At 47.6% G+C, this 21,876-nt stretch overlaps 1 protein-coding gene across 7 annotated transcripts in view; it reads right to left on the reverse strand.

Moving 5' to 3' along the window:
* Positions 1-1,043: 1,043 nt before the first annotated feature.
* DPP9 (dipeptidyl peptidase 9) overlaps positions 1,044-21,876 on the reverse strand; it is a 53,539-nt gene continuing 32,706 nt past the window's right edge. For all 7 annotated transcript variants that reach the window (XM_070744334.1, XM_070744385.1, XM_070744343.1 and 4 more), the window contains 9 exons: positions 20,050-20,129; positions 19,141-19,293; positions 18,702-18,837; positions 16,982-17,127; positions 11,767-11,913; positions 10,460-10,612; positions 7,647-7,789; positions 6,034-6,145; positions 1,044-2,689 (listed from right to left, as the gene is read on the reverse strand). In XM_070744334.1, coding sequence (XP_070600435.1) covers positions 2,597-2,689; positions 6,034-6,145; positions 7,647-7,789; positions 10,460-10,612; positions 11,767-11,913; positions 16,982-17,127; positions 18,702-18,837; positions 19,141-19,293; positions 20,050-20,129 — 1,163 coding nt within the window. In that variant the 3' untranslated portion in view covers positions 1,044-2,596. The remainder of the gene's footprint in view (positions 2,690-6,033; positions 6,146-7,646; positions 7,790-10,459; positions 10,613-11,766; positions 11,914-16,981; positions 17,128-18,701; positions 18,838-19,140; positions 19,294-20,049; positions 20,130-21,876) is intronic.

Genomic DNA, 21,876 nt, shown 5'->3' on the forward strand with positions numbered 1-21,876 from the left:
AGCAGTCCCCAAACTACGGCCCGCTGAGGTCTTTTAACCGGCCCGCGGCAGCACACGAGATTTTACCGATCGATATAATGAGAGAGAAAGAGGGAGAAATAGAGAGGGAGAGATAAATGAAGAGGAGAGATAGAAAGGGAAAGGGAGAAATAGAGAGAGGGGGAGAGAGTGTGAGAGATCCAAAGAGGGAGAGTTAAGAGAGTGAGTGAGAGAGAGAAGAGAGAAAGAAAAAGAGAGAGGGACAGAGAGAGAAAAAGAAAGAGAAAGAGGGAGAGATAGAGAGGGAGGGAGAAAGGAAGAGATGGAAAGAGAGAAAGAGAAAATGATGGAGGGAAAGAACGAGGGAGAGGAAAATGAAACAAATGAGAGAAAAGGAAGAGGGAAGAGAGAAGTGGAGAGGAAGGAGGGAGGGAAGGAAGGAGAAATGGAGTTTGTTGATTTAAGTTTAAATTTACTTGTTAATAAAGAAGTATAAATTACTTTATTATTTAATTATTAATTACTTATTCTTCTTTATTTTAAATATTGTATTTGCTCCCATTTTGTTTTTTACTTTAAATAAGGTATGTGCAGTGTGCATAGGGATTTGTTCATAGGGTTTTTTTATAGTCCGGCCCTCCAACAGTCTGAGGGACAGTGAACTGGCCCCCTGTGTAAAAAGTTTGGGGACCCCTGGTCCAGAGTGTGAAACGGCCTTTCCCAAGGCTGAAAATTCGCTGGCTAATGCACGCATGTGCGCTGGGGTTGATATAGGGCAACATCTCGCGTGCCTGCCAACATGGCTCTGCGTGCCACCTGTGACATAGGTTCACCATCACTGGACTGGGGGAAGAAAATCTGTTCCCAAACTGTTCGGCCCATAATAATAATAATTTATTAGATTTGTATGCCACCTGCCTCCAAAGACTCGGGGAGGGGCATACCTTCCATTAACTCAATTCATTCCCCCGACAGGCGATTCTGCGAAATTTAAAAGTCAAAAATGGTAGAAACAGGTTTAAAAAAACCAAAATGAAACCCACGCCAGGCAGAAAGCAACAGTGTGCCTCGTTCCAATAGTTTAATGAGTCACTACATCTTACCACTCATAATTATAAAAGAATAAGAATCCATAAAAATATTTTCTTTTCATAATACGCACTTAAAGATACTGGGGGGGGGGAGTTGGGAAGGGGGGTTGTGTGTGTGTATGTGTGTGGTTCAGATTTGTAATTTTTTTTTCTTCTTTTCGTGGGCAGGTCGACGTTTTCCTTCTTAGTTTTTCCATTTTACCCCACCCAGGGGAAAATCGGAGCAGACGGCCGGGCCGAGTGGGCGGTTGAGAAAAGGGAGGCAGGAACGAGCCCGCTGAGACTTTCTCCAGAGGGGCGATGGCAGACGAAGCGCCCCCCCCAAACCACACACGGGCTCTCTTCCCCGAATTGCCGTTGATGCCGAGTGGGCGCCGTGAGTCGACGGAGGGCAAGAGTGCTACCGCAAAGAACAAACAAGCGACAACCGTTGGAATGGGGTGGGGTGGGGCGGAGAGGAGGAGGGGGGGAAATTAACAGTCGCTGACCGGCAGAGAACTGAAGCCATGCCTAACTTACCGGGGCCCCTCCCTCAATGTGGAGATGGGACAGGAGGGGAGATAACGACACAACCAGAAAGAGAAAAAAAAAGGGGTGGGTGGGAAAAAAAAGAGATTTCCATAAATAATCTCACAAGGCTAAAAGAAAAGCTATTTTTTGTTAAAAAGAAAAAAGGAATAAAAATCCCAAACCAAACTCAGCCACTGGTTCCCGGATAGGCAAACAAGGGTGGCTCGCACCTTTCAAACATGCTTGAGGTGGGTCAGGGATGTGTGGAAAAGTGGGTCGGGGGGGGAGATCCGAGACAGCAGCACCACATGCTTATAAATAGAGCCCCCTTAAAAATCCTCCCCGCCCCCCGAGTTCCTATTCCAGTCAATCCCCCTCTTTCTTTCCCTCTCTCTGTTTCCCTCTTCCTTCCTTGCCCGCTGAGCCCACTTATAAAAGTCGGGGAAAGGGTCTCGTCCCGCATCCGAGGCGGGACGGGGAGGCAGGGAGGGTGTGGGGGAGCCAAGCCAGCAACAAGGTGGAAGGGTTGGCCGGACGGACAGACGGACGGGGAGACACAAACAGAACTCTAGCAGGTAAAGAGAGACAGACAGACAGACAGTCGAAAGGGGCGAGATGGGATGGAAAGGGTGGGTGGGGGTGTAGAAACTGCCCGTCTTTTATTTCCAGCACAAAGAAAGTAGCAGCAAATACTTGGCTGGGAGGGGGGGCGGGGGGGGGGGGAGGTAGGTGGGACAGAATGAAGAGGGGGGGGGAAAAGCCCTAAGAGAGGCTGGAAAAACAAAGGCTAGAGCCGCGCGCCGTCTGGAAAGCGGGAGGGCCTCCCAGCGCAAGGAGAGGTGTGGCGCCCCGCTGCCGCCCGAGACGGCTTTGTGCTCTGCGTTCAAAGGCTGCCCCGTGGCTGGGGAGGGGGGGAAAGCAGCGGGAGGGAGCAGAGCGGCTCGGGAACCACGTTGGCGTCCGCGGAGGAGGATGAGGGGGGCAGCAGGAGGGAGAGGAGCCCCCGTTCCGCCCTCTCAGAGGTATTCTTGAAGAAAGTGCAGCAGCGTGATTTCGTAGTGCTCCCCAGACTCAGGGCAACGAATACTGTGTCGTTCGTTCGGATAGATCTGTCGGGACGAAGGGAGGGAAAGAGAGAAGGGTGTTAGAAGGAGTCGCGCCTTTCGGAACAGCCGCCAGGGAGGAGGGCAGGGGGTCCCCTTGGAGCCAGCTGCAAGGATGGCGGGGACTACTAATTGTTGTCCTTCTCCGGGTCCCGTCGACTAAGCCAGTGTTTCCCAACCAGTGTGCCGAAGGAAGCTCAACTTCTGGTCTCGCAACTTTTTGCTGAGAGTGCAAAGAGCAAAAAGTTGTGAGACCGGAAGCTGAGCTTCCTTCTTTGCGCCTTCCAAGTTTTCCGGCAGCTACAGCACCCCGCCCAGCTGGAGCTTCCCTGGCGGGGGCATCAGATCAACTTTGAGGCCCGGCGGGGAGGGCGGCAGCAGCGGGAGGGCGGTGGCAGCAGCGGCAGAGTGGTTGGCTGCGAGCAAGAACTCCAGGACAGGCACCGACGGCGGCGGCTGGACATGTTGCTGTATGCCGCACATGCTGGCATTGCGTGGCTGGCATTTGCCTGCTGGCTGGGCTGGGACGGAGGCTCCAGCCCCACGCCCATGCCCAGCGCAACACCAGCATGTACGGCGTCTAGCAACACGTCCAGCCGCCGTCGGTGCCTCCATTCCGGAGCTCCGCCTCACAGCTGACCACCCTGCCGCCACCCCACGGCTACTGCCCAATGCTGCTGCTGCAGCGTGGTGTATGAGAAAGAGAGAGAGAAAGAAAGAAAGAGAGATAGCAAGAGAAAGAGATAGCAAGAGAAAGAGAGAGTGGGGAGAGAAAGAGAGAGAAAGCAAAAAAGGGAGAGAGAGAAAGAGAGAGAAGGGAGAGAGAGAGAAAGAGAGAGATAGCTAGAAAGAGAGAGAGAGAAAGAGAGAGGGAGAGAGATAGAGAGGGAGGAGAGAGAAAGAGAGAAAGACAGCAAGAGAGAGAGAAAGCAAGAGAGAAAGAGAAAGGGGGGAAGGAGGGTGAGGGACAGACAGAGGGAGGGAAGGAGAGAGAAAGAGAGCAAAAAAGAAATGAAGGAAGGGAGAAACAAAGAGGGATGGAGAGAGAGAGAGAGAGAAAGGAAGAGGAAGGAAGGGAGAGAAAGAGGGAGAGAGAAATAGAGCGAAAGGGAGGGAGATATTTTTTTTGTCCAAACTTTTTTTAGCCCCCCCCCCTCTCTCCCGCTCAGTGTTCCCGCAGGATTTTGTAAATGTGAATAATGTGCCGCGGCTCAAAAAAGGTTGGGAAAACACTGGACTAAGCAATGCCGTCTGGCGGGACCCAGGGGAAGAGTCTTCTCTGTGGTGGCCCTGGCCCTCTGGAATCAACTCCCTCCTGGAGATTATAACTGCCCCCACCCTCCTTGCCTTTCGCAAGCTCTTAAAAAACCACCTATTGTCAGGCTTAGGGAAGTTGATATTCTCCCTAGTTACAATGATTTCTGCCGCACGAATCCCAGCCAACGGTTAGGTCCCACAGAGTTGGCCTTCTCCAGGTCCCGTCGATTAAACAATGCCGTTTGGCGGGACCCAGGAGAAGAGCCTTATCTGTGGTGGCCCCGACCCTCTGGAACCAGCTCCCCCCAGATATCAGAGTTGCCCCCACCCTCTTTGCCTTTCGCAAGCTCCTTAAAACCCACCTCTGTCGTCAGGCATGGGGGAATTGAAATTTTCCCTTCCCCCTAGGCTTATAGAATTTATACATGGTATGCTTGTATGTATGATTGGTTCTTTAAATTGGGGTTTCTTAGATTATTTTTAATATTAGATTTGTTTACATTGTCTTTTTTATTGTTGTTAGCTGCCCCGAGTCTTCGGAGAGGGGCGGCATACAAATCTAATAAATACAAATACAAATGGTTTGCTTGGGGTTGTGTGATTTATTTTTATGATAAGGGTTTTAATCTGTTTTTTTCTTAATATTGGATTTGTACATTGTGTATTGTGTTGTGAGCCGCCCCGAGTCTTTGGAGAGGGGCGGCATACAAATCTAATAAATTATTAAGTATTAGTATTATTACTAAGGCCACAGGGAGAGCGCCCCCCCCCCCTGTTCTGTCCCCGTCACCTCTCAAGCCCTTTTAATCAATTTATTTAGCATGGGTCATCACTCATCTCTTCTCCAGCTGCTGGGATCCTAAAATCTCCTAGCCTTGGATAGCACTGAGCAATAGCACTTAAGACTTACATATACAGGGGGGGGGGGGGAGAGTATTTAGTCATCGTACTTGAAGATTCTTAGTTTAATTCTATTTTTGCAATAACCTTTTTTTTCTTAATTCTTTTGAGCTGTGCTGTATTCAGTCAAGTTAATGCTGAAAGTGGAGAAGCGTATTTATTTTTTTTAAAAGCTATTGGGGAGGGGAAATAATGAATGTATCCACCTGCCCATGGGTATCTCTCTTCATAGAAAGAGAAGATTGACGGCAGAAAAAGACCTCATAGTGCATCTAGTCTGCCCTTATACTATTTCCCGTATTTTATCTTATGATGGATGCTGTGAGCCGCCCCGAGTCTACGGAGAGGGGCCCGCATACAAATCTAATTAATAGATAGATAGATAGATAGATAGATAGATAGATAGATAGATAGATAGATAGATAGATAGATAGATTAATTGATAGATAGACAGACAGACAGACAGACAGACAGACAGACAGATATAGATAAATAGATTAGGATAGATAGATAGATAGGTAGGTAGGTAGGTAGGTAGATTAGATAGATAAGATACATGTTTATCCCAGGCATATTTAAATTCAGTTCCTGTGGATTTACCAACCACGTCTGCTGGAAGTTTGTTCCAAGCATCTGCTACTCTTTCGATAAAATAATATTTTCTCACGTTGCTTCTGACCTTTCCCCCAAATAACTTCTTTAAAGGGTTAAATAAGGTTCAGTAGGGAAGTGTTTTTAATAGAACAAGAACAAGGGGGCACAATCTGAAGTTAGTCGGGGGGGGGGGGAACAGAGGCAACGCAAGAAAATATTATTTTATCGAAAGAGTAGTAGATGCTTGGAAGAAACTTCCAGCAGACGTTGATAAATCCACAGGAACTGAATTTAAACATGCCTGGGATAAACATATATCCATCCTAAGATAAAATACAAGAAACAGTATATGGGCAGACTAGATGGACCATGAGGTCTTTTTCTGCCGTCAATCTTCTATGTTCCTATATTGTTAGCTAGTTGGGTCGTAAAATGTCTGAAAGAAAACCACTAAGCTCAGAGTAGCACCAAGGACCCCGTCAACAAAAATAAATACCTGTACTTTAGCTGGCAGGGGGTCTGCACCTTACCCGCCTCAATGGTTCTCTGTTCCCAGCGGGTGGGACAGTGCCCTCTTCATTTCCAGCCCTCTCACCTACCTGTAGCTGATACGGTTTCCCAGCCCGGATTAGTTGGGAGATCAAGAAACTGGTGTGGAAAAAGTGCACGTTTTCATCCAGAAACCCGTGGAGGATCAGCAAGCGGTTGGGCCTGGGAAGTAGAGAGGGGGACAAAATGTTCCGGGATTAAAGTGTCAACCGTCCCCTTCTTGGTCAATTAGGAAAGAAAGACTCCTGGCCCGTGAGTGGGCAAAAATATATATATACTTTCCATTCTGTGTCAGGCATATTCAAAATGAAAATGCTCTCAACTTCTTAAATAAACTTTATTTACAGCATGTTTTCAAAGTAAAACACATCATTTCATCCTGTTAAATCTCTGTAGTATGGCATTCCAAGCAACAATTACTCCAGGAGCCGCGCCAAAGGTTAAATCATTGCAGTCCCCGCTAGATAAGTCCTCAATACATCAAATGAGCACTGGCAGCTTACCAAAAGTCCAGGCATATCAGCATTTCAGGCGAAGAGCCTTTTAGAGCAGATGGCCAAGATTTCCTGAGCAGATTCACCGGAGAAACCAGGAATCAACCACCACGAGGAATAGTTGCAACTCCACAAACAATACCCCAGACTTCCCCAAACTCACCAGGGCATTATGAAGTAGCATAATTTCTGTATGAATGTGAATGAATGTTTTAAATTGGAAATCTAAGAATTGTTTTAGTATATTAATTGGACAAACTATTGTTATGTATTTTGGTATATGTTGTGAGTCCACAGAGAGGGGAGGCATACAAGTCCAATTAAATAATTAAATAAATAAATAAATAATTAAATAACACTTCACCTGATCTTGATTCTCTCCCTCTGTTAATGCAGCCTAGAACTGTGATGGCTTTTTTGGCAGCTGCTGCACACAGTTGGCTCATATTTAAATGGTCGTCCACTAGGACTCCAAGATCCCTCTCACAGTTACTACTGTTGAGCAAGGTACCACATACACTGTACCTGTTCCTGCAACCGTCATGGTTTGCATAACCTCACTTTGATCGTCCATCTGACAATATGGAGATATTGTGAATTTTGTTGAGGGGGGCCTCATCCTTGTTATCCTTCCTGTACGCGCCCCCCCCCACCCCATCTGATAACTGAGGCAGGCAGGCATTTAAGGGGTGACTCAATCGAAGTGTATAAAATCATGCACGGGATAGGAAAATTATTTTCTCTATCACACAATACTAGGATGAGGGGGCCCTCCCTAAAGCTCACAAGTAAGAAAGTGAGGACAAATAAAGGGAAATATTTCTTCACCCAGAGGGTCCTTGGTTGATGGGATTCCCTTCCAGAAGAGGCCATGACAGCTGTCAGCCTGGATAGCGTCAAGGCAGGATGAGACAGATTCATGGATGCCAAGTGTATTGAAACGGATGTCCAAGTGCTGCCTCTATGTTGGTTGAGGCAGGCAGGATTCCCTTGAGTACCATTTGTTGGGGGACGAGGGAAAGGGAGGGTTTTGCCTTCTCTTTCTGCTCAAGATCCCCATGGACAATTGGTGGGTGACTGTGTGACACAGAATGCTGGACTCGATGGGCTTTGGCCCGATTCAGCATGGCTCTTCTTAGATTCTTATGACATCCTCCCATAATACTCACTCGTTAGGGAGCTTCTCAACATGCAGGGCCACTGAGCCCGCTTCGTAGCCTTGCTGGTTGTTCTCGGGGACGTCCATGTACCGCTCCGTGTATCCGGTATCGTAAGCCATCCAGACGGTGACGGGGGCTCCTGCTATGGCGACCTACGGGAGGAGGACGGAAGATTATCAATCCGGAGCGCGGAGTCTTCCTGCCTCCAACGCAAACACAAACATGCATACGAGCGGTGAGTTCCACTTAGATTCGCTACCAGTGCGCATTTGCGCACATCCCCATGTGAAATTTCACTTCTGCGCATGCTCTGTAGCTGGATTCAGCCCGGAACACAGCTGAGGAGCTCATCAGCTGTGCTTCGGGTGAAGAAATAAAAGCCAGCCAGTTCAGGAGGGCTCTTTTTCAAGCCACGGAGGGAAAGAAGCCATTAAAAAAAAAAAGAGAAAAAAAATTGTGAAAAATTCACGAAAAATGATGGCAGAGCCCATGGACCAGCACCAACAGAATCAGATCCGTGGGGCCATTTTTACATAACCAGCAGGCCGCTAACAGCAAACAGGTGATCTGGTCCAAACTGGGAGAAAACAGTCTCAATCTATATAGTTTGGAGGATAGAAGGGAAAGGGGGGACATGATTGAAACATTTAAATATGTTAAAGGGTTAAATAAGGTTCAGGAGGGAAGTGTTTTTAATAGGAAAGTGAACCCAAGAACAAGGGGGCACAATCTGAGGTTAGTTGGGGGAAAGATCAGAAGCAACGTGAGAAAATACTATTTTATTGAAAGACTGACTCATATAAATACCGCAGCTAGACTATCGCTAGCGCAAATGTGGAAAAATGAAAAGATCCCATCAGAAAGCCTAATTATAGACAAAATATACAAATGTGTAGAGATGGATGAAATCACAAACACAATTAAGGGAACTAAAATCAAAGAATCAAAACGATCATGGTACAAATGGCATAAATGGATTCAAAAGAAAAACTAAAAATATTACAATACAAAGTAACAGTATATATAGAAAAAGTAGTAAATACCTTATGAATGTCAATAGAAATGAAGAATAAACATTTTCCCTCTTTCCTGTTATTTTAAGTATGTATTATACCAATGATATATATAATTGATTAAATATGTATTACACCAATGATATATATAATTGAATGTATACTATTAAATAAGTGATATAGAGAAATGGAAGATATATACAAAAGGTAATAGAGATGGAATAATATCTGTAAAACTTAAACAAAACATGTAAGAAATATTTTTCAAAACAATAAAGATTTTAAAAAAATAAAATAAAATGAAAGAGTAGCACCGCAGGCCATCTGAGTCTGAGAGTGAAGAAGGGTTAGTGGCTGAGGGTCAACCAGAGAATGTAGGACTCCCAGGTATGGAACTGAGTGAGTCAAAGGACGAGGGGGACGAGGGTGTACCTAGGTACACCCATAGCAGCACAGGTGGCTGCGTTTTCAACCCATCGTAGTCTCTGAATACTTTTCAAGGGTAGTCCCATGTCAGGGTGTCCAGGGGGTATTTTGAAATTCCCTGATATTTCCCTGTCATTTCCCTGTAACTTGCGATCTAGTTAAGGCGCAGTCGTAATGATGTCATACCAAACGGCTAAGCCGTGGAGAAATATCGGTAGCTGAGGAAGCAAGTTGTTGCCACAATTATGCTCATTTTTGCTTGACTCTGCCAGGCAGCACGATCCATCGCTTTTTGTACATGATTTTTCCCTGACTTTTAAACATTTTAATACAGTTTGGGTTTTTACCCTGATTTATTTTGTTTTTTTCACAAATTCCCTGATAATTCTCTGATAGTTCCCGAACCGCCAATCCCCCTGATAATTCCCTGATTTCCCGGTTTTCCACGTTTTCTGGACACCCTGCCCCACGAACAGCACATCGCAATAGTCAAGACGTGAGGTGATAAGGGCATGAGTGACTGTGAGCAGAGATTCCTGAGTTGGCCTTGGTGATCTATCCCATCCCAAAAACCCTTTCTTTCTTTCTTTCTTTCTTTCTTTCTTTCTTTCTTTCTTTATTTATTTGATTTGTATGCTGCCCCTCTCCGCAGACTCGGGGCGGCTAACAACAGCAATAAAACAGTATATAACAAAATCCAATACTAAAAACAGTTAAAAACCCATTATATAAAAAACAATCATACATACAGACATACCATGCATAAAATTGTAAAGGCCTAGAGGGAAGTGTATTTCAGTTCCCCATGCCTGGCGGCAGAGGTGGGTTTTAAGCAGCTTTCGAAAGGCAAGGAGGGTGGGGGCAATTCTAATCTCTGGGGGGAGTTGCTTCCAGAGGGCCGAGGCCGCCATAGAGAAGGCTCTTCCTCTGGGTCCCGCCAAGCGACATTGTTTGGTTGACGGGACCCGGAGAAGACCCACTCTGTGGGACCTAACTGGTCGCTGGGATTCATGCAGCAGAAGGCGGTCCCTGAGGTAATCTGGTCCGGTGCCATGAAGTGCTTTATAGGTCATAACCAACACTTTGAATTGTGACCGGAAACTGATCGGCAACCAATGCAGACTGCGGAGTGTTGGTGTAACATGGGCATATTTAGGGAAGCCCATGATTGCTCTTGCAGCTGCATTCTGCACGATCTGAAATTTCCGAACACTTTTCAAAGGTAGCCCCTTGTTGAGAGCGTTACAGTAGTCGAGCCTCGAGGTGATGAGGGCATGAGTGACTGTGAGCAATGACTCCCGGTCCAAATAGGGTCGCAACTGGTGCACCAGGCAAACCTGGGCGAACCTTTTCGGCGGATCCCAGTCGGGCAGCGAGGCTCACCTTGAAAACATGGGGCTTGTAAATGAGCCCCACCAGGGAAAGGAAACCTCCGTACGACCAGCCATGGATGGCCACGCGGCTGAGGTCGACGAACCCGTATTTCTCCGCGACGTAATGTAAACCTTCCACCTGATCCTCGATCTCCACCTGGCCCTGAAGAGGAAAAGAAAAGAATTAAAACAGAGTTGGGAAGGGAGCTTAGGAGGTCATCTAGCCCAGCCTCACACTCAAGAAAGGAAAGCCTAAACAGACAGTCCTCAACTTACAAGAAAAAGACAAGAATACTTGTATGGGAAAAGGAAGTAATCTGTAGTTTGTAACTCTAGGGGAGTGGTTCCTAACCTAGTTTAGTGACTATCCAAAGTTACAACGGCACTTTGAATAGCGACTTATAACCAGGGTTTTTTTCACACTTGTGACGGTTGTAAATGTAATAATTTACTTTGTAAATTAATTACAAAGTAAAAAGAAAAAAATTGTATATGTTTGATAATAAGCTTGATTTTGTGTTGGAAACTATGTATTGTTTTTTATTTTATGTTGGAGAAAATAAAAATGTTATGGGGGAAAATGTAATAATTTAGAAAAATTGTTACTGTGCTGAATTAGATAAAATGACAATAGAAATGAATCCATTGTTTTAATATGGATAAGTCTGTCAGGAGTCGGGCGGCTTATAAATCTAATAAAGTAAATAAATGAAAAGGTGGATTCAGATTACTATGAAATTTGGAGTTTACGACTAGCTTGACAGGAGAAAATAAAATGAATTTGTAAATGTTTAACTTAGTAAAAATACATGATTTTATTAACCTTATGTTACTATAACTGTGCCTATTAGGTAAAACTTGTAATGCAGAGATAGAACTATGTTAATTCATGTATAAACATGAATAGTAATATAAATTACAGTACGATAGCCCAAGAGGTGTAAACGCATATATTGTAAGTCATTGTATTATTTCGTTCATTGTTTGTTTATATCTCCTTTTTAAATGTAACTAACCAAATAAAAATATTTTAAAAATGAAAAAGAATGCAATGGGAATATATCAACAGGATAATATAATATTTGCCGATATAATAACAATATAATTTTTTAGTTCAGAGGTCTTCAAACTTGGCAACTTTAAGGCTTGTGGACTTCAACTCCCAGAATTCTCCAGCCAGCATAGCTGGCTGGAGAATTCTGGGAATTGAAGTCCACAAGCCTTAAAGTTGCCAAGTTTGGAGGCCATTGTTTTACCCTGTCTGAATGGCAAAACGGAGGCCAGACCCACAAGATGGGAGTTAAGGAGAGACCTTACCATCTGGTTCTTAAGAGCCCCTTCGAACTTAAGGCCTCTCTGGCATGAGCCTCGCCCGTCTATCACCACCACGGCGTAGCCGAGGGACGCCAGCGTGTTCAGCCGCAGGTACTTGATCCCTTTGAAGGAATTATTCACTAGTTGGACCTAGGAGACAAGCAGAGGGAAAGCGAGGGTAGGAGGAAACAAGGCACCCGTCCGTAATGGAACCAGCTCTTTTGCAGGGGATCCAACTTCCTGTAAGATCTGGATTTTGAAAAGGTTGCCAAGGTAGCCACAACGATGCTTTTTTATTTTAGAAACATAGAAACATAGAAGTCTGACGGCAGAAAAAGACCTCCTGGTCCATCTAGTCTGCCCTTATACTATTTCCTGTATTTTATCTTACAATGGATATGTATGTTTATCCCAGGCATGTTTTAAATTCAGTTACTGTGGATTTATCTACCATGTCTGCTGGAAGTTTGTTCCAAGCATCTACTACTCTTTCAGTGAAATAATGTTTTTCTCACGTTGCTTTTGATCTTTCCCCCAACTAACTTCAGATTGTGTCCCCTTGTTCTTGTGTTCACTTTCCTATTAAAAACACTTCCCTCCTGAACCTTATTTAACCCTTTGACATATTTAAATGTTTCGATCGTGTCCCCCCTTTTCCCTTCTGTCCTCCAGACCAGCGTTTCCCAACCGGTGTGCCGCGGCACACTAGTGTGCCGCGAGACACGGCCAGGTGTGCCGCGAAGCTCCTGGGAAGCTCCAGCTGGGCGGGGCGCTGCCTGCGTCCCTGCCTGAGTGTCGTCCTGTGGATGGTCTTGGGCTTCACAGTCGCTTCCTGGTTCCCTCTCCTCCCACCGCCTGTGTCTCCCGCTGTCGCCTCCCACCAAGCCGGCGGCCGTTGCCGTGGGTTCCTCGAGTGGGAGCTGCCGCTTCCCTCCGGCCAGCCCAGCCACGTTGCTGTAGAAAGCACAGAGGTTATTGCCACCGCTTCTGCCTCCACTCAGGGAGCCACCGTGGTCACTGTGACTTTTCCTCTCACTCAGCTCAACCACGATGGCTCCCTGAGTGGAGGCAGTGGCGGCGGCAATAACTTCTGCACTTTCTACGGCAGCGTGGCGGGGCTGCCTGGAAGGAAGCGGCAGCTCCGGCCCAAGGAATGAGTCGCTGGCAGTAGACACAGGCGGTGGGAGGAGAGGGAACCAGGAAGCAACCGTAAAGCCCAAGACCAGCCACAGGATGACCTTCAGCCAGGGGCGCCAGGACTGCGCGCAGCCATGGTGGGAGTAGCGTGAGAAAGAGAGGATTCCATCCCACGAGGAGACGCCCACCGAGCTGCCTGCTTGTCCTCGCGCCTCGTTGCTACCTCCTGCCTTTTTCCAGGGGCCTTTGGAAGGTACCCAGGGAAGGGGGGGGATTGGGGGTGGCTGCAGCGGCTTCTCGTCCTCCTCATCTAGCTGCTAACGCCCGCCCGGCCCCTCTTGCAGTCCCTTCACCGTGCGCTTTTGTCCCAGGCTGTCAGCGAAAGGGCTACAGGACAGGCGGGGCAGACGTTCTTCTCACAGCTGAGGCAGGATTTGGAATGTCGGGTGTGTGTGCGTGCGGGCTCCGCATCCCCCTGCCACCCGGAACTTTTAAAATAAGAAAAACCTTCGCCGGCCTCCGCAGAGAAGAAAGGAAGGGAGAGAAAGAGAGACAGAGAAAGAAAGGCAGAGAGAGAGAGAGAGAGAGAGACATAGCAAGAGAGACAGAGAGAGAGAGAGAGAGAAAGAGAGACAGAGAAAGAGAAATAGAGAGAAAGAAAGAGAGCTAGCAAGAGAGAGAGAAAGAGAGACAGAGAGAGAGAAAGAGATAGCAAGAGAGACAGAGAAAGAGAGAGAGAGAAAGAAAGAGAGAGAATGAAAAGAGAGATAGCAAGAGAGGCAGAGAGAAAGAAAGACATATAGGGAGGGAAGGAGGGAGAGAGAAAGAGAGCAAAAAAGAGAGGAAGAAAGAAAGAGGGATGGAGAGAGAAAGAAGGGAAGGAAGGAAGAGAGAGAAAGAGTGAGGGAGAAATAGAGCGAAATGGAGGAAGTTTTCTTTTTTGTCAAAACTTTTCTTTAGCGCCCCCCCCCCCCCGGTTCAGGGTTCCCCAGGATTTTGAAAATATGAATAATGTGCCGCGGCTCAAAAAAGGTTGGGAAACACTGCTCCAGACTATACAGATTGAGTTCATGAAGTCTTTCCTGATAGGTTTTATGCTTAAGACCTTCCACCATTCTTGTAGCCCGTCTTTGGACCCCTTCAATTTTGGCAATATCTTTTTGTAGGTGAGGTCTCCAGAACTGAACACAGTACAGTGATCCCCCGCTCGTTGCGAGGGTTCCGTTCCAGGACCCCCCGCAACGAGCGGGTTTTCGCGAAGTAGCGCTGCGGAAGTAAAAACACCATCTGCGCATGTGCAGATGGTGTTTTCAACTTCCGCAGCGCTAGCGAGGAGCCGAAGATTGGGGGCGGCGCGGGTGTTTTAAAACGTCCCCGCCGACATGGGGGCTCGCTAGCACCCCCCCAAACCCGGGTTGGGTTGGGGGTGCGAAATGACTTGGAGGAATGTGAAGCTGAAACCGGCCGATTTGGACTTCCCATTCCTCCAAGTCACTTCGCCGCTCGTGTCCTGGCTAAACCGGGCAGCAGGAGACAGGCTTTGAGTTTTGGCTGCGGGGCGAGGGAGTTAGGAAAGTCCTACTTCTCCCCCCGCAGCCAAAAACTCAAAGCCTGTCTCCTGCTGCCCGGTTTAGCCAGGACACGAGCGGCGAAATGACTTGGAGGAATGTGAAGCTGAAACCGGCCGGTTTGGACTTCCCATTCCTCCAAGTCACTTCGCCGCTCGTGTCCTGGCTAAACCGGGCAGCAGGAGACAGGCTTTGAGTTTTGGCTGCGGGGCGAGGGAGTTAGGAAAGTCCTACTTCTCCCCCCGCAGCCAAAAACTCAAAGCCTGTCTCCTGCTGCCCGGTTTAGCCAGGACACGAGCGGCGAAATGACTTGGAGGAATGTGAAGCTGAAACCGGCCGGTTTGGACTTCCCATTCCTCCAAGTCACTTCGCCGCTCGTGTCCTGGCTAAACCGGGCAGCAGGAGACAGGCTTTGAGTTTTGGCTGCGGGGCGAGGGAGTTAGGAAAGTCCTACTTCTCCCCCCGCAGCCAAAAACTCAAAGCCTGTCTCCTGCTGCCCGGTTTAGCCAGGACACGAGCGGCGAAATGACTTGGAGGAATGTGAAGCTGAAACCGGCCGGTTTCAGCTTCACATTCCTCCAAGTCATTTCGCCGCTCGTGTCCTGGCTAAACCGGGCAGCAGGAGACAGGCGGTGGGCTGGGAGCCGCAGGCGAAAGGAGCTCGGGCATTGTTCTCCGGACCCCGCCCGCAGCCTGGAGAGGGAAAGGGCCGCCGCGGGGCTGAGCGGGCGGGGTCCGGAGAACAATGCCTGGCGCCGCGCTCCGATGCCCGAGCTCCTTTCGCCTGCGGCTCCCAGCCCACCGCCTCGCTGGTTGGCTTCTCCTCCTGCTCAGCCTCGCCTCGGCCTTTGTGCGCGGCTTGTCCCGACAGCCCCCTACCCTAGCACTTTGAATCCAGCAGCTTCTGCTGGATACGGGCGGTGGGTGGGACGAGCGGCGCGGAAGCCAGGGGCTGTGGCAGCTCGCCCCCCCATCGCCCGTATCCAGCAGAAGCGGCGGGATTCAAAGTGCTGGGGTGGGGGGTGTCCCGACAGCCCCCCACCCCAGCACTTTGAATCCAGCAGCTTCTGCTGGATACGGGCGGTGGGTGGGACGGGCGGCGCGGAAGCCAGGGGCTGTGGCAGCTCGCCCCGCCCATCGCCCGTATCCAGCAGAAGCGGCGGGATTCAAAGGGATTCAAGGCTAACTTCTGCGCTTGGCTTGAGGACTCAGCTGGGAAGCGGCACGGGTGTTTTAAAAGGTCTCCGCCGGCATGGGGGGCTTCCTACCACCACCCCCGAACCCCCAACCCGGGTTTGGGGGGTGCTAAGAAGCCCCCCATGCCGGCGGAGACCTTTTAAAACACCCGTGCCGCTTCCCAACTGAGTCCCGAAGCCAAACGAACCCGGGTGGCCGGGCGAGCAGCGAGCAAATGGTGGGTGGCCGGGCGAAGGGCGGGCGAACGGAGGGCGAGCGGGTGCTGGGGGGGGCTTCTCGCCCTCCCGCCAGCAAGAGGGGAAAGACCCAGGGAAGCCGCCCAGCAGCTGATCTGCCCGGCGGGGAACACCATCTACGCATGTGTGGCCATAGGAAAAAAGGGCGCACATGCGCAGATGGTGTTTTTACTTCCGGGTTGAAAAATCGCGATGTAGCCCGTTCGCAATGGTCGGGGACGCAATAACCGGGAGATCACTGTATTCCAAATGTGGTCTCACCAGCGCTCTATATAGCGGAATCATAATCTCCCTCTTCCTGCTTGTTATACCTCTAGCTATGCAGCCAAGCATCCTACTTGCTTTCCCTACTGCCCGACCATACTGTCAGAAATCACTACTCCTAAATCCTTCTCTTCTGAAGTTTTTGTTTGTCTGTCTGTCTGTCTGTCTGCCTGCCTGCCTACCTACCTACGATATCTATCTATCTATCTATCTATCTATCTATCTATCTATCTATCTATCTATCTATCTATCTATCTATTTATCTATCGAATTTCTACGCCGCCCTTCTCCAGGGGACTCAGGGTGGCTTACAGCATAAAATAAATACAAAATTACGGATAAAATTATACACCCTGTCCTAAAACACAAGACTTTAAAATTCCCAGCATTAAACCCATTCATAAATCAAGGGCTTGTCACACTGTCTATAGAAGGCCTGATGTTTATGGGAACTTGGGAGGGGTGATTTTCAGGAGGGAGCAGATGCAACAGCCACAAAACATCCTTTCAAGGGGTTCAAGGCTATCCTATGCCCACGCACCTGGGCGGTAGCGGAAGCAGGACTGGCCACGCTGGCACAATCTGAGTAGGCAACGAGACAAGTTAGTGGGTGGGCGACAAGGGATGTGAATTTTCAATTAAATCGGGAAAATCAGATCCAGGTTTCCCCGTGTGGGCGCCAGGATGGCTCCAGCAATCAATTGGAACTTTGAGGAGCACTTTGACTCGGACTCTGATTTGGTTTGGATGCCGCCTGGAACCTTGACAGCAGCTTTGGGAGAGCCATGACCTGGACGACCTGAGAACCTCGCTTACCTGAGGGCCCCCGTAGACAAAGAGCACCGTGGGATGCTTCTTCCCAGGTTGGAGGTCGTGTGGCTTGTAGACCATCCCGTAGAGCTCGACATCCGACTGGGTGCGGAAGTGAAAGATTTCGGGGGGGATGTAATCCGCAGGGCAGCCTGCAAGACACGGGAAGGAGAGTCACACCGGATCACCCGCAGGCAGTGCCACCTTCTCACCAAGGAAGGTGACCTGGTGGTGCAACATTTCCTTTGTGGCCTGCTAGCCATTGACCTTTCTAGCAGCCGAATCAGAGGAGGAGGAGTTGGGAGTCAAGGTCAGCATCAAGGCAACAGAGAGAGAGAGAGAGAAGGGGAGAAACAGAGAAAGCAAACGAGAGAGACATTAAGAGAGAAAAGGGGAAGGGGAAATAGAGGGAAGAGAAAGAGAAAGGGAGCAACAGAGAGAGAGAGAAAGGGAGAGAAAGACAGTAAGATAGGAAGGGGGAAGAGAAAGAAAGGGAATGAGAAAGAGAGAACAGGAGCAACAGAGCGAAAGAGAAAGGGAAAGAAAAAGGAAAACAGAAAGAAAGTAAGAATGAAAGGGGGAAGGGAGAGAAAGGGGGAAGAGAAAGAAAAAGAATGAGAGAGAGGAAGGAAGCAACAGAGAGAGAGAAAGGGAGAGAAAGACAGTAAGAGAGAAAGGGGGAAGAGAAAAGAAAGGGAATGAGAAAGGGAGCAACAGATAGAGAGAAGGGGAAAGAAAGAAAGAAAGAAAGAAAGAAAGAAAGAAAGAAAGGGGGAAGAAAAAGAAAGGGAATGAGAAAGAGAGAACAGGAGCAACAGAGAGAGAGAGAGAAAGAGAAAGCAAAAAGGGAAACAGAAAGAAAGTAAGAATGAAAAGGGGAAGGGAGAGAAAGGGGGAAGAGAAAGAAAAAGAATGAGAAAGAGAGGAAGGAAGCAAGCAACAGAGATAGAGAGAAGGGGAGAGAAAGACAGTAAGAGAGAAAGGGGGAAGAGAAAGAAAGGGAGCAACAGATAGAGAGAGGGGGGGAGAGAAAGAAAGGGGGAAGAGAAAGAAAGCGAATGAGAAACAGAGAAAGGGAAAGAGAGAGCGAGACATTAAGAGAGAAAAGGGAAAGGTAGAGAAAAGGGGAAGAAAAAAGAAAGGGAATGAGAAAGAGAGAAAGGGAGCAACAGAGAGAGAGAAAGGGGAGAGAAAGACAGAGAGAAAGAGGAAAGAGAAAGAAAGGGAATGAGAAAGAGAACAGGAGCGAAAGAGAGAGAGAAAGGGAAAGAAAAAAGGGAAAGAGAAAGACAGTAAGAATGAAAGGGAAAAGGGAGAGAAAGGGGAAGAGAAAGAAAAAGAATGTGAAAAAGAAGAAGGGAACAACAGAGAGAGAGAAAGGAAGGAATGAAGGAAGGGAGGGAGAGAGGGGGTGGGAGAAAAGGGGAATAGGGTTTTTATGTGGTGAATTTTTGAAGCAACCTGGAGTCACCGATGTGTGTGTTGGGTAGCAATATATATCTTTATATTAATTTAATTTAATTTAATCAATTAATGAATGTCCATCAAGTGGAAAGGGTGGGGCAGAAACGGTCAATCCCCATTTCTCCCCCCCAGTTCCACAGAGAAGCTGGCTCACCCCTTATTCCTAAAACCGCAAGGCAAAGCTTGGCCCGCTCTGTGTGAAACGCCCAACCCTCGGTGACCTGTGGCTGAATTCGGATGCCAGGGCTCAATTTTTACTCACTGGCTGCTTCCATCATGCTGGCCCAAAACTTTGGCTGTTTGTGAAGGGGGTCTTCGTCTGAGCCGCTCAGTTTGTAAACGTGCACACAGGGAGGGGTCCTGACGCTACTGTAGTGACTGATGAACATATCGAAGTTCTGCAAGAGAAGAGTCACAACTTTAGTGTCACTTTGACTAAATAAATAAATACAGAATTATGCACATACCCACATATATTATACGGCACAGAGAAACAACACAGTAGTTTGGATGTATACGTGTACATGGTGAGAGAAACGAATCTCGAGAGTTTGCCAGACAGATGGCTGTTCCAGAATTTGTTAGTCCAGATCTCTTCAAGTTGCCACAGTTGGGAAACACTGCACTAGAGTGTTGTGGGTTCCATTCTAACCTGGTGGACCGGTTGCCAGAGGTCGGTTTTCAGCCCCAGAGAAACTGACCTGACTCATGGAACAGCTGTGGGAGAAGCCCAGGGTGGTGAGTCGCACGACCTCGCCAGGAGATTCGTAGCTGACCACGTACAGGTGATGTTCCAAAGGGGTATCCTTCGTGCCCTGGAAATACACTAGCTTTGTTTCTTCGTTGACCCAAATCTGGAGAGACAGAGAGAGAGAGAGAGGATGAGAGAGGCCGAGCGCAGGTGAAAAACTGTTTTGAGAGGCAGAATTATGGGAGGCCAAATCAGAGATCATTTCAGCTACACATTATTATTATCTATTATTATTATTATTTAATTAGATTTCTATGCCGCCCTTCTCGAGGCAAATCAAGGCAGTGTACAACAGTGAATTGGAAAATTCTTGATTTTGTATTTTTTATGCTGTAAGCCACCCTTGAGTCTCCTGAAGAAGGGTGGCATAGAAATCCAAATAGATGCATGGATGGATGGACGGATGCATGGATGAATGCCTGCTAAAGGAAAAAGGCATTTGTGTGTTTGTGTGTGTCAGAGAGAGAGAGAGAGCCTTTGAGTTGTTTTTTGTTGTCTGGTGACTGCCTGAACAAGTCCCTGCAGCTGTCTTGGAAAAAAAATTTTTTTAAGGGGTTTGTCCTTGCCATCTTTCTTGGGCTGAGAGTATGTGACTGGCCCAAAGTCACCCAGCTGACTTTCATGCCTAAGGCGAAACTAGAACTCACCGTCTCCTGGTGATTGGCCCAAAGCCACCCAGACATATTTCATGCCTAAGGCAGGACAAGAACTCAGTGGGACCTATCCTGGTGCCTTATCCACTACACTAACCCCTCTCTCTGACTGCTGCAGTAGGAAACCATCAGTCAGAAACCAGAGAAGCAGCGGAAAAGACCTGAAATGGTGTTTGTTTACGCTGGGAGAGGAAAAGCCTCCGTACCTTGTATCCATGTCGGGCCAGAACCTCCCACTCTCCACTCGTGAGGGCCACTTCTTCCTTCAGAGGGCATTTGAAGTCACCTGCAAAGACAGAACACAGTTGGGTGTCAATTCCACAACTGCTCCCTGAAATCAGCTGCGAGGGCAACACAACAGCTGGCTGGACTAGGCTTCCATCATCCCATTTTGCTAGGAGAAACATAGAAACATAGAAGTCTGACAGCAGAAAAAGACCTCATGGTCCATCTAGTCTGCCCTTATACTATTTCCTGTATTTTATCTTACAGTGGATCTATGATTATCCCAGGCATGTTTAAATTCAGTTACTGTGGATTTACCAACCATGTCTGCTGGAAGTTTGTTCCAAGGATCTACTACTCTTTCAGTGAAATAATATTTTCTCACGTTGCTTTTGATCTTTCCCCCAACTAACTTCAGATTGTGTCCCCTTGTTCTTGTGTTCACTTTCCTATTAAAAACACTTCCCTCCTGAACCTTATTTAACCCTTTAATATATTTAAATGTTTCGATCATGTCCCCCCTTTTCCTTCTGTCCTCCAGACTATACAGATTGAGTTCATGAAGTCTTTCCTGATACGTGTTATGCTTAAGACCTTCCACCATTCTTGTAGCCCGTCTTTGGACCCCTTCAATTTTGTCCATATCTTTTTGTAGGTGAGGGCTCCAGAACTGAACACAGTATTCCAAATGTGGCCTCGCCAGCGCTCTATATAAGGGGATCACAATCTCCCTCTTCCTGCTTGTTAGACCTCTAGCTATGCAACCAAGCATCCTACTTGCTTTTCCTACTGCCACACTGCTCACCCATTTTGAGACTGTCAGAAATCACTACCCCTAAATCCTTCTCTTCTGAAGTTTTTGCTAACACAGAACTGCCAATGCAATCTGAGTATTGCATTGGCAGTTCTGTGTTAGCAAAAATCTTGGGTCTCTCTGAGCTTGGGTTACTTTCCCTGCAGACTAGGTACGAGGGTCGGCCAGAAAGTAATGCACCATTTCCCCCCCCCTCATCCTACAATAATGGTATGAACGTGAAACTTTACATATACGTTATTTGAATTGTCAGGAGCGTGTGTGTAAATTTTGTGTTTGTTCAGACAGATAGCGTAGCTGCAGCAGTGTTTCGAAACAGCGTCTGTAAGTGATGTACGTTACAAGCAGCATGTCGTCATTGAATTTCTCACTGCGGAGAAAGAAAACTGTTGGGAACATTCACAAATGTTTGCGTATGGTTTATGGAGAATCTGCAGTCGACAGAAGTACGGTTAGTCGCTGGGCACAGAGGGTGAGACGGATCGGCAGAGCTCTAAGATTTGCAGCGTTCAGGGCAGCCAGCCACAGCTGTCACACCTGAGAAGATGCAGCTGATGTTGGCCCACTAAAGCAGTGATTTTCAACCTTTTTTGAGCCATGGCCATAGTTCCCTCTAAGCTGAGCAGTGAGCAATCGCTCACTTAAAAATCACCATCAACTCAGAGTTTTCCAAACCTGCCCAGAAGCCGAGAGGGAAAGAGTGAGAGGGAAGGAGAGAGAGAGGAAGAGAGGAAGAGAGAGAAACAGATAGAAAAAAGAGAGGAAGGAAAAGAGAAAGAAAAAGAATGGGAGTAAGGAAGAGAGAAAGAAAATCAAAATCTCGTTTGAAACTAGCTCAACTATTTAAGTGGCATTTTGATATTGATAGAGTTGCCCTATTATGAGCTCACTGTTATAGACACACAGTACAGTATTTTATTTTGAAATTCTCTGAGGCAAAACAGGGTGGGTTTTTTATTTGTTTGTTTGTTTGTTTGTCTATCTATCTATCTAT

Source organism: Erythrolamprus reginae, chromosome 1, assembly GCF_031021105.1.
Source record: "Erythrolamprus reginae isolate rEryReg1 chromosome 1, rEryReg1.hap1, whole genome shotgun sequence".
Lineage (NCBI taxonomy): Eukaryota > Metazoa > Chordata > Lepidosauria > Squamata > Dipsadidae > Erythrolamprus > Erythrolamprus reginae.